The sequence below is a fragment of the Somniosus microcephalus genome, chromosome 7 (assembly GCF_052327205.1).
Source record: "Somniosus microcephalus isolate GS21.2 chromosome 7, FLI_Smic_1.0, whole genome shotgun sequence".
NCBI classification, from domain to species: domain Eukaryota; kingdom Metazoa; phylum Chordata; class Chondrichthyes; order Squaliformes; family Somniosidae; genus Somniosus; species Somniosus microcephalus.
The window spans coordinates 123,533,642-123,550,973 of NC_140993.1; the positions used below are offsets into that span (position 1 = coordinate 123,533,642).

The window sequence follows — 17,332 nt, forward strand, 5'->3', positions numbered from 1 at the left end:
GAGGCATTGCGAGACAAGTTTGTGTGCGGGTTGGCAAAGGAAGGAACGCAAAAGCGACTACTCGAAGAGAACGACCTTACACTTGACAGGGCTGTCCTTATTGCAGCATCGCACGAAGCCGCAGCGAAGGGAACTGCGGAAATGCAGCTAAAGACAGCAGCACTAAGTGTGGATCAAATTACCTCGACAACAACAAAATGCTATCGTTGTGGGAAGACAACACACGACCAGAACCAATGCTGGTTTAAGAACCAGGAATGTAGGAAATGTGGCAAACTGGGTCACATAGCTAAGGTATGCCGGTCAGGGAAGAAGACCAACAACCAAAGGACCAACAACCAAAGGAAGCCATCACAGGAAAAGTACAACAAGGTACACAAGGTGGCTGAGAAGAGTTCAGACGAACAGAATTCAGACTCAGACCCAAACGGCCAGGAGCTGGGTAGTCTGAGAATTCACAATGTGAGTAAGGAAGCTGACCTACAAACTATCTGGGTCATGCTAAAAATAGCTGGAATCCAAGTGAAAATGGAGTTGGACACTGGATCAGCTCTATCAGTCATAAATCGAAGGGATTACCACCGGCTATTCTCACATATACCCTTAAGAGATACCAAGTTTGTATTGCAGACATACACGGGGCATAAAGTGTACCCCATGGGAAAGATAAGAGTCAAAGTGAGAGATAGGGGTAAAGAACACCCAAGAATGAACTTATACGTACTACATGAGGGAGGACCACCACTTCTAGGACGGGAGTGGATCAAGAAAATAGACATGGAATGGCACTATCTAAAAGCCATAACGAGTGAGGACTCGGTGCAGACAATCAGCTCAGATTCTGAAACGGATGACGATAAGACCAACCCAAATATGAAAGACAAGGCTGAAATGGACTTGCCGACGAAGGTTGGAAAAACGAAGGCATGCATAAAGGCTTATGCTCCAGAGAAGAACAAAGTTTCAGAACAGAACTCCACCGAACAACGACAACCTAGTTCGACAGAAAATTCTGAGCCTGTTCAAGTTACGGACATATCCATGACGGAAGAACACCGAGCTCGGACTCAAACTTATTTCAAATTACGACAACAATTAGAACAATTGAGTTACCGTCTCATACAAGAGATGAAAACAATGAAAAAGTTCTATGACACCGAATGGGAGAATCTGGAAAGACAACAGAAGCAGCTAGCTCAAGCAGAGAGCGACCATAGAGCCATCGTGACCAATTACCGATCACATCTCCCTTATGCTGTTCAGGAGTTAGAATATTTGCAGGAAGAAGCAAATGAAGAGGAATCTTCAGGAAGCCAGGATTTTATTCCAGTTCTTCTCTACGACTCCTTACAAGCAGAGTGTGAGAAGTTGAAAGAACAGTATGAACAGGCCCAGGCTACAATTCTGGAAGGGGTTAACTCGGCAACCTCCGAAAAGCTAGTTTCAGTGGAAGCATATGAGCAACTGAAGGTTGAACATGAGCAAGAAGTCCAAAGGCTGCAGGAAATTCTTGATGAGCTCAAGGCCAAGACAGACTCATCGGTAGAAGTTCCATCCATAGATGAGAAATTAGAGGTGAAAGACATGGCAGAACCTGAAAGACAAGATGTACAAGAACTCATAAAAATACTAAAGGAAACCCAAGACAAATATGGGGCGGCAATGACCGAGATTCAACAACTTGAAGAACAGATTCAACTGGGAATCCGTTCAGTGGAAGAAAAGGGAACTGTAAGAATGGCCTCTGAACATGAGCTAGAGAGCATCAAGGCACAACTTCTCCGAGCGCTGGAAGCCAAAGTACAAGAGGAAAAGAAGGTGAAAGCATTGGAGGAAAAGGTGGATGAAATGGAGAAGACTCTGACCCACAGTGTTCCCGTGGAAGAGTTAACGGTCAGCCAACTCCTTCATATGCTGAAGGACAAGACTCTACAATGGGAACAATCTGAACACGAGCTTCAATCTTCAAAGGGAAGGAGTTCGGAGCTCTCAAAAGTTATGGAAATAGCTGAGGTTGCAACACAGATTTTACAGGGATGCCAAAAGTACGCTGAATCACGTCAATGTGAACAGCAGAATGTTGAAACAGCTGCTCCAGTAGAAGGATTGAATAGCCTGATCAATCAATCCCCGAGGGAAGGGGAAGTGTTGAAATCACAAACGAGGTCATTAGTGAAGGATTTGCAGGAAACCCAGGAAGAGCGGGATGAATATGAACGCATGAAGAAGTCTCTTCAGGAAAGATGTCTAGGGAGGGAACAACAGTCAGCTAACGTCCAGTTGGGTACGGAAGAAGTAGCAGGCCCTCTCGCTAGACTAGCTCAGGACGACACCGAATATTACCATGACCTGTTGAGTGACACTGAATATTACGAGGATCTGGTCTGCCCAGCTTGTGATGAAAACTCCCAAAGTGCAGAAATCAGGATGAAGCACTTAAAGTCTAAGGAACATAGAGAGATGGTGGCGCTACAGCTGGCAGCTGATAAGGGAGCCCCGAGAGTCTCCAAGAAGCAGAAAAGAAAAAGAAGCAGAAGATGATAACCATCAAAATCATTATCACTCCTACCAGATCATGCACGTGGGCCCTACAAAGGGAGATAAATCATTTGGAAAGTAAGGAAAATTACCAAGGCAATACAGCTGTTTGTAAAAGTCAGCATTGCTGGTTCAGCAGGATGGGAGTTCAAGCTGTTACGTCAAGGGGAAGACTAGTGGAGGAGTCATGCTAGCAATGTGAACCGGCTACACCACAGCGATGTTGTTCGGACCGAGTCAAGACTAGAGACTGAATCTATACACTGTTACACAGAGACTGAACCTGTGAACTGTTTCCCACAGAGACTATATCTGTAAATTGTTTACCTGAAGTTGAATATATGTATGTTAATGAGAAATAGTATGTTGTAAGCTAAAAAGGGAGGATTGTAGTGTATGTAACCGTCTACCTTTAAGAGACTATTGTATGTAACTGTTCACCTTTAAGAGAACTATTTTAGGTGTGGCACTACTTGTTTGGCTTCTGTATACGGTAATACCGACGGTGACCACACCGGTATATAAGTGCTGTGGCATGATTTATAGGGCAGATTCGCCCTGACCTTTGAATAGTAAAGTCCTGTTGTATGTTACTCCTGAAGTCTGTGTCGTAATTAACTGCACAACCCACAGACTTTACAGTGGCGACGAGTCCGATCGTACCCTGCGGCAACAATATTTTCAAGCAACGAAAGAGCGTCAAAAAGAGGCAACCGCCCTCGTCATTCAGCTGGGAGAAAACTCAAGGCTGCAGCAATAGAAAGGAGGAAGACTTTAGCGACAAAAACTTCCATCAGCAACAGGCACTGACTGTCCCTTCTGCCACGGTGACTGTGAGTAAGGGAAAGTGAAAAGAATAGCCGGAGGATAAGGGCTGGGCACTCGACCACGGTCGAGGGGGAAAAGGAGCCGGACAAAAAGTCGGGTCCAACGGCGTCGTGAGAGACCGTGACCGGCGGGAAAAGCCGGGCGGTGACCGAAGCCACGAAGCGCTGCGACCGGGAGCATAGGCGCGGGAAGAGAGAAACTCAGCCGCAGCCGGGGAGAGAAGCACCGGACTGCGAGAGGGCTGGGAGGCGTGATTGGGGTCCGAGCGAGCAGGAGAGAGGCAGAGCCGAGCAAGGGGAACTGTGCGAGAGCCAGTCCAGCGGCTGAACTGTCCTCCGTCAACGGGGTGTAACCAGCGCCGGTAGAGCCGAGCGAGCGGGAGAGAGGCAGAGCCGAGCAAGGGGAACTGTGCGAGAGCCAGTCCAGCGGCTGAACTGTCCTCCGTCAACGGGGTGTACCCAGCGCCGGTAGAGCCGAGCGAGCGGGAGAGAGGCAGAGCCGAGCAAGGGGAACTGTGCGAGAGCCAGTCCAGCGGCTGAACCTATTCGCCGTCAACGGGGTACCCAGAGCCGGTCGCCCTGCCATAAAATTAAAAAAAAAGGGAAAGCCTTGAAGCCGACGCGCAGGCTGTGAACCTGAAAGCCAGCGGCCGTCGCCCGTGGGGAAAGTGTACCCCTCCCGCCAGGGAAGAAACGCGGGAAGCCGCCATTAGGCGGGGAAGAAGACAGAAGCGGGAAAACGCCATTGAAGTGGGCGGGGAGAGAAGATAAGAGCGGGAAACCGCCATTTTCGCGGGAAAACCGCCATCTTAAAAAAAAAAAGAAATAATAATTTAAAGAAATACTTGTGTTGTTCCCAAAGAGAGGAAGATGCCTAAGTGTGGTAACATCAACGATTTTAATTCCGAAGTAGAAGACTGGGCCACGTACGTGGAACGCATTGAGATCTATTGTGAGGCCAATAAAATAGAAGAAGATGACAAAGCTATAACCTTGCTGAACTCGATGGGCGCAAAGACATACGGGCTCTTGAAGCATCTACAAGCACCAGCTAAACCGACGGATCAGACTTTCGATGATATTGTGGCTGTCCTGAAGGACCACTTGAACCCTACACCGTTGATGTTGGCGGAACGATTCAAATTCTATGCGAGAACGCAACGGAAAGACAAAAGCAACGCAGAATACTTGGTCGAACTGCGTAGACTAGCGAAATACTGCCAGTTTGGAGGGAATCTGACAGAGGCATTGCGAGACAAGTTTGTGTGCGGGTTGGCAAAGGAAGGAACGCAAAAGCGACTACTCGAAGAGAACGACCTTACACTTGACAGGGCTGTCCTTATTGCAGCATCGCACGAAGCCGCAGCGAAGGGAACTGCGGAAATGCAGCTAAAGACAGCAGCACTAAGTGTGGATCAAATTACCTCGACAACAACAAAATGCTATCGTTGTGGGAAGACAACACACGACCAGAACCAATGCTGGTTTAAGAACCAGGAATGTAGGAAATGTGGCAAACTGGGTCACATAGCTAAGGTATGCCGGTCAGGGAAGAAGACCAACAACCAAAGGACCAACAACCAAAGGAAGCCATCACAGGAAAAGTACAACAAGGTACACAAGGTGGCTGAGAAGAGTTCAGACGAACAGAATTCAGACTCAGACCCAAACGGCCAGGAGCTGGGTAGTCTGAGAATTCACAATGTGAGTAAGGAAGCTGACCTACAAACTATCTGGGTCATGCTAAAAATAGCTGGAATCCAAGTGAAAATGGAGTTGGACACTGGATCAGCTCTATCAGTCATAAATCGAAGGGATTACCACCGGCTATTCTCACATATACCCTTAAGAGATACCAAGTTCGTATTGCAGACATACACGGGGCATAAAGTGTACCCCATGGGAAAGATAAGAGTCAAAGTGAGAGATAGGGGTAAAGAACACCCAAGAATGAACTTATACGTACTACATGAGGGAGGACCACCACTTCTAGGACGGGAGTGGATCAAGAAAATAGACATGGAATGGCACTATCTAAAAGCCATAACGAGTGAGGACTCGGTGCAGACAATCAGCTCAGATTCTGAAACGGATGACGATAAGACCAACCCAAATATGAAAGACAAGGCTGAAATGGACTTGCCGACGAAGGTTGGAAAAACGAAGGCATGCATAAAGGCTTATGCTCCAGAGAAGAACAAAGTTTCAGAACAGAACTCCACCGAACAACGACAACCTAGTTCGACAGAAAATTCTGAGCCTGTTCAAGTTACGGACATATCCATGACGGAAGAACACCGAGCTCGGACTCAAACTTATTTCAAATTACGACAACAATTAGAACAATTGAGTTACCGTCTCATACAAGAGATGAAAACAATGAAAAAGTTCTATGACACCGAATGGGAGAATCTGGAAAGACAACAGAAGCAGCTAGCTCAAGCAGAGAGCGACCATAGAGCCATCGTGACCAATTACCGATCACATCTCCCTTATGCTGTTCAGGAGTTAGAATATTTGCAGGAAGAAGCAAATGAAGAGGAATCTTCAGGAAGCCAGGATTTTATTCCAGTTCTTCTCTACGACTCCTTACAAGCAGAGTGTGAGAAGTTGAAAGAACAGTATGAACAGGCCCAGGCTACAATTCTGGAAGGGGTTAACTCGGCAACCTCCGAAAAGCTAGTTTCAGTGGAAGCATATGAGCAACTGAAGGTTGAACATGAGCAAGAAGTCCAAAGGCTGCAGGAAATTCTTGATGAGCTCAAGGCCAAGACAGACTCATCGGTAGAAGTTCCATCCATAGATGAGAAATTAGAGGTGAAAGACATGGCAGAACCTGAAAGACAAGATGTACAAGAACTCATAAAAATACTAAAGGAAACCCAGGACAAATATGGGGCGGCAATGACCGAGATTCAACAACTTGAAGAACAGATTCAACTGGGAATCCGTTCAGTGGAAGAAAAGGGAACTGTAAGAATGGCCTCTGAACATGAGCTAGAGAGCATCAAGGCACAACTTCTCCGAGCGCTGGAAGCCAAAGTACAAGAGGAAAAGAAGGTGAAAGCATTGGAGGAAAAGGTGGATGAAATGGAGAAGACTCTGACCCACAGTGTTCCCGTGGAAGAGTTAACGGTCAGCCAACTCCTTCATATGCTGAAGGACAAGACTCTACAATGGGAACAATCTGAACACGAGCTTCAATCTTCAAAGGGAAGGAGTTCGGAGCTCTCAAAAGTTATGGAAATAGCTGAGGTTGCAACACAGATTTTACAGGGATGCCAAAAGTACGCTGAATCACGTCAATGTGAACAGCAGAATGTTGAAACAGCTGCTCCAGTAGAAGGATTGAATAGCCTGATCAATCAATCCCCGAGGGAAGGGGAAGTATTGAAATCACAAACGAGGTCATTAGTGAAGGATTTGCAGGAAACCCAGGAAGAGCGGGATGAATATGAACGCATGAAGAAGTCTCTTCAGGAAAGATGTCTAGGGAGGGAACAACAGTCAGCTAACGTCCAGTTGGGTACGGAAGAAGTAGCAGGCCCTCTCGCTAGACTAGCTCAGGACGACACCGAATATTACCATGACCTGTTGAGTGACACTGAATATTACGAGGATCTGGTCTGCCCAGCTTGTGATGAAAACTCCCAAAGTGCAGAAATCAGGATGAAGCACTTAAAGTCTAAGGAACATAGAGAGATGGTGGCGCTACAGCTGGCAGCTGATAAGGGAGCCCCGAGAGTCTCCAAGAAGCAGAAAAGAAAAAGAAGCAGAAGATGATAACCATCAAAATCATTATCACTCCTACCAGATCATGCACGTGGGCCCTACAAAGGGAGATAAATCATTTGGAAAGTAAGGAAAATTACCAAGGCAATACAGCTGTTTGTAAAAGTCAGCATTGCTGGTTCAGCAGGACGGGAGTTCAAGCTGTTACGTCAAGGGGAAGACTAGTGGAGGAGTCATGCTAGCAATGTGAACCGGCTACACCACAGCGATGTTGTTCGGACCGAGTCAAGACTAGAGACTGAATCTATACACTGTTACACAGAGACTGAACCTGTGAACTGTTTCCCACAGAGACTATATCTGTAAATTGTTTACCTGAAGTTGAATATATGTATGTTAATGAGAAATAGTATGTTGTAAGCTAAAAAGGGAGGATTGTAGTGTATGTAACCGTCTACCTTTAAGAGACTATTGTATGTAACTGTTCACCTTTAAGAGAACTATTTTAGGTGTGGCACTACTTGTTTGGCTTCTGTATACGGTAATACCGACGGTGACCACACCGGTATATAAGTGCTGTGGCATGATTTATAGGGCAGATTCGCCCTGACCTTTGAATAGTAAAGTCCTGTTGTATGTTACTCCTGAAGTCTGTGTCGTAATTAACTGCACAACCCACAGACTTTACAGAAACCATTCGATTTCTTCCACCATGGACCTCAGATTCGGATGAGGAGCATCCACGGCAGCAGCAAAACCAGGCAGCTCAGCAGCAACAGCATCAGTAGCCCCAACCTCGTGCTCAGCCACCTGATGCTGCACAGGGCAGAAGACACCAGCGCATCGAGGCATCTTGCCGCAGGAGATACCCGCGACAGAGGGTTCACAGAGGGTGAGCTACCTCAACATGACTGAGCAGCAGTGCCAAAAGAGGCTGAGATTTTCACGAGAGGTTGGCCGCGACATCTGCGGACTGCTGCAGCAAAACCTAGATACCCCTTACCAGTGGCTGTCAAAGTCACCACCGCACTCAACTTCTTTGCCTCAGGCTCCTTCCAGGGATTATCAGCGGCATCTCCCAGTCGACCACCCACAGTTGCATCACGCAGGTTACCGATGTCCTTTTTGCTAAGGCCCACAATTACATCCAGTTCTCAAGGCATCAAGCAAGTATAACCGCCCGTTCGGTTGGCTTTGCAAATATGGCAGGCATGCCAATGGTGCAGGGCGTTATAGACTGCACACATGTGGCCCTTTGGGCACCCCATCACAACCCAGCTATCTTTGTCAACCGAAGGGGTTTCCACTCCCTCAACATACAGCTGGTGTGTAACCACAAGGAGGAGTTTTTGCATGTTTGTGCCAAGTTCTGTGGTAGTTGCCATGACTCTTTTATCCTGCGGCACTCTAGTGTTCCTCCGCTTTTCAATCCGCCAAACCAACTTAACGGATGGCTCCTTGGTGACAAAGGCTACCCCCTGAAGAAGTGGCTAATGATGCCGATCAGGAGACCAGCTAACGAGGCTGAAGAGCGCTACAATGCCAGCCACACTTCGACCAGGTCCATCATCGAGCAAACCACTGGGTTGTTGAAGATGCGCTTCTGTTGCCTTGACCGATCAGGTGGTGCCCTGCAGTATACACCATACAGGGTCTCCAGAGTTGTCGTGGTCTGCTGTGCACTGCACAACATCGCACAGCGTCATGGCTGGCAGCTTCCTGATGAGCGAGTGGCTCAGTTCCTGCCCTCCTCAGATGAGGAGGAGGAGGAGGAGGCTGAGGAGGAGGAGGATCTGGAGAATGAGGAGCAGCAAGAGGAGGAGGAGGAGCAGGAGGAAGTCAGAGCGCCGGTGTATCGACTAGCAGCAGCGGCAGCACACGAGCACATGGCTGCCCGGGATGCAAGGGATGAACTTATCCTGGCCAGATTTGCATAGGTTGCCCAAGTTGGCAAATGTCCTTGGCTCCATCCTAAGACATCATTGACAATGGACATGACTCTCTGGCCCACTTTCACTCAGGCCACCAACCAGACAATGCAAATGTGGCGGTGCCCGCAATGTGGAGCTGCCTAAGGCGAACAAACAGATGCCATAACGCCAACATTTTGGCATCAAATCATTTTAATGCTTTCCAACAGGGATGGCATTTCATCAATACACAGAAACATTCACCCAATCTGCACACAGATCTGGAGGTTATATCCCTTGCCAGCTGTACCCACACAGCCTTGGTTTCTTTGGGAGGCCTCTTCCTCCCAGATGAGTGGAAGAGCACCTCCCTGCTAGCTGTCACCCCCTCAAACAGCATTTGCAGCACCTCATCCGAGAGTCTTGGGCAGGCCCTTGCCTTGGAATTGGACATAGTGGTTTCTCAGAATATGTTGCAGGTGGTGCAGCCTAGGCAGAAATCCTGTGGAATGATCCAAGGCAGCAAGAAGCCATAAAATCAGGCTGGAAAAGTGATGTCAGTAGAGGCGAGTTTCAGTCCCAAAATTGGCCAAGGGCGACCCACACCTCTGAAATCAAATGGCCAATCAGGGGAAAATCGCAATTTTTTGAAAACTATCAGTGGAAGCGGGTTTCAAACCCTCCCAAACCGAAACCCACCTCTATCTCGCCTCCAGTGGGAAAATCGCCCCCCCCCCCCAGTCTTTAAATCTGATTTGTTAAGGAGATACTCTGTTGGTTGTCCTGTTCACTCAGGTCCCAGATGCCCTATTTCACTCACTGCAATGTTATTAGCTCACACATTCAGCAACTTAATGGGCAAACATTTTTTTGCTGAAGGATGCAGAGACAAGTTTAACTAACGACAGACACTGTTAGATGCCCTGCTACAGCAGAATCTGGCCCATTTTAAAGAAAGAAAAAGGAAGACTTGCATTTATATACCGCCTTTCATGACCACCAGACGTCTCAAAGCGCTTTACAGCCAATGAAGTACTTTTTGAAGTGTAATCACTGTTATAATGTGGGAAACGTGGCAGCCAATTTGCATACAGCAAGCTCTCACAAACAGCAATGTGAAAATGATCAGGTAATCTGTTTTTGTTATTATGATTGAGGGATAAATATTGGCCAGGACACCGGGGATAACTCCCCTGCTCTTCTTCAAAATTGTGCCATGGGATCTTTTACATCCACCTGAGAGAGTAGATGGGGCCTTGGTTTAACGTCTCATCCGAAAGACGGCACCTCCAACAGTGCAGCACTCCCTCAGCACTGCACTGGAGTTTCAGCCTAGATTTATGTGCTCAAGTCCCTGGAGTGGGACTTAGAACCCACAACCTTCTGACTCAGAGGCGAGTGTGCTACCAACTGAACCACAGCTGGCAATATAATGTAATTATACTGCTGGTGAATCCAGTAAATCAGTGGTTTCCTATATAATGATAATACTTGCATTTGTATAGCACATCAGCAATTCAAACATCTTAAAGCACCTCACAGAATATGTAACTCAAATAATTGATAAATTACTAAAATAGCACACTAAGCCAGGTCAAATAATGTTGAACAAATAGTTAACATTTTGAGCACTTACAGTCTTTTTAGTGAACTCAGATGAGAGAAAGTTCCGGCAGGAATTCTTGATACTTTATTATTGTGTAAGAATCTGAGAAATGAACAAGACAAGTTAATAACAAAAGGAATCAATTTTTGCATCTACCCTTAATTTTTCCTCATGCAGTATGCTTGATAATTATATTTCTGTATAATATCTGCATGACTTACTATTTCTATAGGTTTTCTTTAAACTCATACAACTACACTGTCTAATTGAAATTGTCTGTCTGAAAAGAGGCTTATTAGTTTCATCTTATCTTTTAGCTGTCTGGGGATTTAGTGGCAACATTAATTCCTGTGGGCCTTGATTACATAATCTAATCTGACAGTCTTGGTGCATCAAGTGTTTCCAACAGTTTAATGTGCACCTTCTGATATATCAATCCAGTGTGTGCTGTCTGATCCACCATTCTCTGATCACATGTTAGCTTTATTTAACTGTTAAAAGTCTTGCCTCAAAAGTTGTGGGTTCAAGTCCCACTCCAGGACTTGAGCACATAATCTAGGTTGACATTTTAGTGTGGAGTATTCAGGGCGTGCTGCACTGTCAGAGTTGCTATACTTTGAATGAGATGTTAACCAAGTTCCTATTTACCTGTTCTGATGGATATTAAAAATCCTCTGGCCTATTCAAAGAAAATTTCCCCTCGTGTCTATGCCAACACAAACAACAATGGAACGGATTGTTTTATGTGGGGCATCACTGTGCATAAAATGGCTGCTCCATTTACCTACATAACAGCAGTGACAGACAGCACTTCAAATCAATTCATTATTTGTAGAGCACTTCAGAATATTTCTGAAACATGTGATAAGGTACTAAATAAGCTGGTTAGTGGTCCTGTTAAGCTGATTAGTGGTCAGCTGTGTTTTATGTATACCTGAGACTCTGACTGGTTATTTAGATATCCCTTGAGGGTGTGAGAGTTATAGCTTGGGGTTTCAGAGATGTTTGTTAAAGGTACAATATAGCAATGGTAAAGTATCTAAAATCCTTCACCATAATTACATATAGAAGAGATTGAGGTTGCAATGATGCATTTACAAAATTGACTGTATTTAGTCCTATAGATTATTTTTGCTTTTATTACTTTACTAAAACTAAGTTTACAAATACAAAAAACAAATTGTTGAAGTGTTGCTGTATGATTAGCTTTTTGATTATTCAACTAACAAGCTGACCATGTGATGTTTAAGAGTATTTTTTCAATAATACAGCCTATTCAAAAACTCCTTGCCAGAGAAACATGAACCCATTACTTTGATCACTGGCTGTAGTATTTTGTTCCTTAAATTTCAGGAGAAGACCAGGTAACATAGATTGAAAAATAGTTGAGATGTATCTTTCATCTCACCTTTAGCACCTTCCATTTTACCACTGTAATGTTTGGATGCTTTTCATTGTGGACATATCTACAGTGCAAATTAAGCAATAAATACACAGACTGCTCAATTTTGCATTCAAGTTATCCATGTGATCTTTGTACTTTAGGGAACATAATTTTATTGTGTTTTCTCAATATAATTATACTTAAACACAGACAAAACCATACCCCTGTCCCCTGTGTAAACGAGGAGCAACTAGGTTTCAACAAATAACCAGTTAGACTATATCACCATCTGAGATGTAACTGTCCTGAAACACATTCCATTATTCTACAGAGCATATGTAGAAATTGAATGTCAAACCATTTTATAGAAAATCATTTGTGGAGAATCAAACAGATTGCTGGTTCATGCAACTGTGTCAAGCAAGTCAAGCAGCAGTGAAATTACATTGTATTTCCGATATAAGTCCATTATGGGAGTTCACTCTCAAGCAAGAAAGTCTCACGGATCGCTTTAATGCATGATGAAGAATCTCTGTAATGTACCGTTGGTAGTGTATTTTATTTGTTGCATAGTCCTCTGAAGTGCATCTTAGGTTGTGACAAGCAATCCATATACTCGTACAAGTTATAACTAGCTCTGGTTAGATATCCTTGTTTATCTTTACTGCATTTAGTTATGTTTACAAGCAATGAAGGCACTTTTTGATGCTCTGCAAAATATTTGTGTTAACATTTCAGAAAAAGTGTTACTGAAAGCAAAAATAAACTTGTGTGAGATTGATAAATTGTACTTAAAGGCAGAAGGTCATGTCCTTCAATCTTCATCTGCAATTACAGTCCATTTACTCCCCCATGGCCATTGATACTGAAAACCCCAGTGAGGAGTTTTGCATGATTAATTAAACTGTTCCTAGGGTCTGATTTCTAACTTTGAAAACATGTATTAGTGTTAAATATTATTCCAGGTGTATGTAAATATCATTTTAAACACAAACTGTGCTTTTTTGAAGTTATGAATAATTCTAATCACAATTATTTGTGTCTGATAAGGTTAATTGTGTTCAGGTAGATCTCAGATTATTTCCTTTCATTACTGTTTCTGGAGCACTTTCCAAGACACAAGCATGTATTCTGTAACCTTAACTGGAAAGTTTTAAACATTAAAAATAGAAATAAAATAAATCAGAGTTTTTTTTTAATCTCTAAAAACTGAACTTTTTAAATGAAATTTGATGCCAACTTTGGCACTTTTACATCAATAGGGTAACATTCACAGTAGGCACCTGGTTCTCTTGCCACTGACAGCATGCTCTGCAATCTCAATGGCATTAGAGACATGCACTTTCATGGGGCCATGACATTTCCATCTTAGAAAGGAAGGAGTCATCTCTGGTGCATGAATTCACATGCATAACAATACATGTACGGATCCAAGTTTGCACATACACAGTTGCGAAAGTCATGGGCATCCACAAAGAATCGGCCTCCTTTTTTAAACTAGACCAATGGATCTACAGTTTGAGGGGCAGCAGGACTGTTCGCTAATCAGGGGAGAGTGATGCACATAGCTCATGGGTTTCCATTTGAGCACTGGGCTCCTGGGGTTTGTAATATAAAAGTGCCTATTGATTGACAATGTTAAAACTGGTTATAGACCTGGTTGAAATCTAATTGTTTAAGGAATATGTGGCTGGAACTATGTTAGTTATCAACCCAGTGCAAAAATGCAATTAGTGTGGTCAGTTAGTTCAATGACAAAAGCACACAGATAGCAGATTAAACAGCAGACCATGCAGCACTTACAATCGCTCTAGTTTGGGAAGATCGCTAAAAGTTTCTGGCTCTAGTATCTCTATGTGGTTGAAGTGAATGTATCTGTTGAAAGAATTCACGTTAAGAGTTAGTATTCGTAATTGCTGCCTGGAATGTGGTTTGTTTTCAGAAACCAACCCAAGCTACTGTAAATTGGAGATTTCTCTTATTATTGGTTTTCCTGTGTTAACATTGTTACATTAGATGCCTGATGCAAATATCCATGCGTTATACAGTAACTCTATCATATTGGGCTTTCTGCTATATCTGCACATCTTTTAAAGTGTTTTACACAGAGCACAAACTCAACAATCCAAACAGCTGGGGCTCTTTCCAATTTCTCTGGGGTGATGACAGAATTCCACAAATGACTATTAATAGCTAAAAGTCAGACCTTCTGCTCTGTATTAACATTGACAAGATGACTTCACACACGTGAAATGGAATTTGTAATTTCCTGATACCTAAAGCAATTGGAATCTTTCTGCACATTCAATGTCACTGGCCCCTCTTTACTTGCCACCATTACTGTCACTCACTATGGATGCATCCCAGTTGCTCACAGTCCCGTCAAACCTCTTACAAATTATTTTTAAAAATCTGAAAACCTCGAAGTAGATAAAGGATTCCATTCCAGGAATTGCCAGATACTGTTTTTTATCCAACATTCAAAGATTAGATAACCATTCGCTCAGTGTTGCTTATGAGTTCTGATTTTCTGTTCAAATTTCAGATACATGTAATACCCAAAACTACATTCCTGGTGTGGGATCCTGTCAGAAGGAAATGAATTGGTAGAATTCTGTCATCATAGAAAAATGAAGCAGCTCTTCCAATTAATTATTTCAGTTGTTACATCTGGGATTCTTTTCAGTTTCAGTCAGGATCAAACATGTGCCCAAATCACTGGGCACATCATTCAGTGTCTGACCTCTAATGAGCTTCCATGGTTAGTTAACCTGCTAACTAACTTTCAGAACACAAAATATTATTAACTAGAAGAAAACCTCCCAATTTACAGTAGTAGTAAACAGAAGAGGTAATAAAGCACATAGCAGAAGAAAATCTAATGAAGCTTTTGTTAATTTAATTTTGTTGCAATAATTAATTCTAGAATAACATGCTTGATCACCTTAAGTTGTTTAAGGAAGCATGTTCTGTGCTTTCCCTCTTCTGTCCAGTCAGTGGTAAATAATGTGTGACTGCCATAAAATTCAGTCATAGCCAGGCTACATATTACATGCCAATTCATCGGCACCCTGCCAATAGGAATTTGTTTAAGATGGCCAATTTTGCCTCAGACACTCTAATTTATTTGTTTATAGGAATAACTGGAACAGAGAATAGTCTGCTTGCCACTAAGGTGTTCGCATTAAGAGGCTTTATTGTACTCATATACTCACCTGGTAATAATTATAAATATAACTTCAACATGTAAAATTACAGAATTTATAGATATGGCATGTAAGAAAAACTATGAAACTGACAATCTTTCACAAGTAGTTAAACTTTATACCAATTGCTCAAGGCGGAACTGAGCCTAACAAACCTGGAAGTACCAAATTCAATCTCTAATCTGTGCTGACTTAATTGATCTCAGCAGGGGCATTGTAATGAGCCCTGGTGCCTTTGAGGGAACAATCAGTTCAGGTTCCACTTTTGGTTGATATCCGCTTCTGGAAAGTGGGTGTCGCGTGAGGACCAGTTCGTGTTCAGTTATGATGCCTGTGCATGTTCGAAAGGAATGCTCACACATCACTATAGACACGTGAGTGAGCTAAGTATAGAGAAAGCCAGTAGCTGCGGGACTGTACTCAAGCATCTTCAGGATAGGAAAGGAGCAAAAGTGGACTAATAACATAATCATCAATAATTAGCATGCATTTGATTTTTAAAAAGTTGTTATATGACTGTAATAGTTAGCTAATAACAGTTAGTTAATAACATCTTATTGACTATAAACAGTTTACAAATGTTTTGCAACATTGTATCAATTAAATATATTTCAGTTAAAAAAGTACACAAAATTTCACCAAAATATTCTCTCCCTGCCACAAGATGTTATTTTTCAGGAAAAATCTTGGTCTACAATTATAATTTTTGTTCTTAAAAAAAGCAGAAGGAAAACATTTACATTTTTCCCACAAAGTAATGTAAAACCACACAACAAAGCTGATACACCAAAGCAAACTTGGCAGCATTAAAGACTTCAGTAGAAAAAAATCAAAATGGAGATTGGAGTTGGGTTTTTTGATCGTAATGCCATCATTAAAACAACTGGGCTGTTGCTGGCAGTACAATCAGAAAACCTAGGCCTAGTAGTCTGCAGCAGATGGTGTAAATGTTTCGGGACAGTGGAGAAAGGCAAGCTCTTTAAGATCTCTGCATACATAAATAAAAATTCAAAAACACAGGAAACAAAATGATGTGCTTCTTATAAAATATTACCAAACATTTAACCCATGAATTAAAGAAGGTTGTGACTCTGTTATAAAACCTTAACACAACCAAAGGGTTCTGATAGCATCAGAATAATCATTTCAAAAACTCAAGACTGTATTTCATCCAATAACACACTTAGCTTTTTCTTTCATCTTTTATATAACGTAAAACGTTCCCATCAGAGAGTTCAGTCCTTGCACAACCTCTATTATTATTGCAAAATCTTGCACTCCTGGACACAAGTTAAAAACATGTTGTCTGATGGGCAATTTCTTTCTCACCCCTAGCCTCCAACCTTTCCCTCATGCTCTCTTTTGCAATTTTGTAATTTCTTCCAAATTTTATTGATACTACCAAAGTCAGTTCTCCTCTGAACTTTCTCTGTTGTCCCTTGTAAGCTCTCAATACACTGCCCAATAGGATCTTCATTCTGCCTATATAGTGAAATCAGGGCTTTTAAAAAATTAATTCCTGAGATGTGGGCATCGCTGGCAAGGCCAGTATTTATTACCCATCCATATTTGCCCTTGAGAAGGTGGTGGTGAGCCGCCTTCTTGAACCACTGCAGTCCGTGTGGTGAAGGTACTCCCACAATGCTGTTAGGGAGGGAGTTCCAGGATTTTGACCCAGCGACGATGAAGGAACAGTGATATATTTCCAAGTCAGGATGATGTGTGACTTGGAGGGGATCTTGCAAGTGATGATGTTCCCATGAGCCTGCTAAAGTGTCTTCATCTAACTCATTCTTTCCCAGGACTTCCAAACTGTGGAACTATTCACCTCCTTCGTTTTTCTGTCCTTCTACAATTTTAGTTCTTTAAATCCCAAGTTTGGCATTACATGTCCATTACTTCTTGATTGATGCTGCCTTCTATTTCATACTGTTCAAACTTGGTGCACTATGGCCCTTGGCCTTTCACCTTGGTTTCTCAATTAAAGAGAAAATGTCAGTGGTGCTTCTGTTATCATTTTCAACCAGCACCATTGTGGTTTTGCACCAGGTGACAGCAAAAGGGACTGACTTGGTAAAATGTGTGGTCCTGTCACCTGACCAGAAGGAACAATCTTGCTGAAAAGTAAT

General features: G+C 43.1%; 1 protein-coding gene across 1 annotated transcript in view; it reads right to left on the reverse strand.

Moving 5' to 3' along the window:
• LOC147114870 (peroxidasin homolog) overlaps positions 1-17,332 on the reverse strand; it is a 1,146,739-nt gene that overhangs the window by 548,501 nt on the left and 580,906 nt on the right. The window contains exons 5-6 of the mRNA XM_085992898.1: positions 13,801-13,872; positions 10,644-10,715 (exon numbers count right to left, since the gene is read on the reverse strand). Of these exons, the coding sequence (XP_085849024.1) occupies positions 10,644-10,715; positions 13,801-13,872 (144 nt within the window). The remainder of the gene's footprint in view (positions 1-10,643; positions 10,716-13,800; positions 13,873-17,332) is intronic.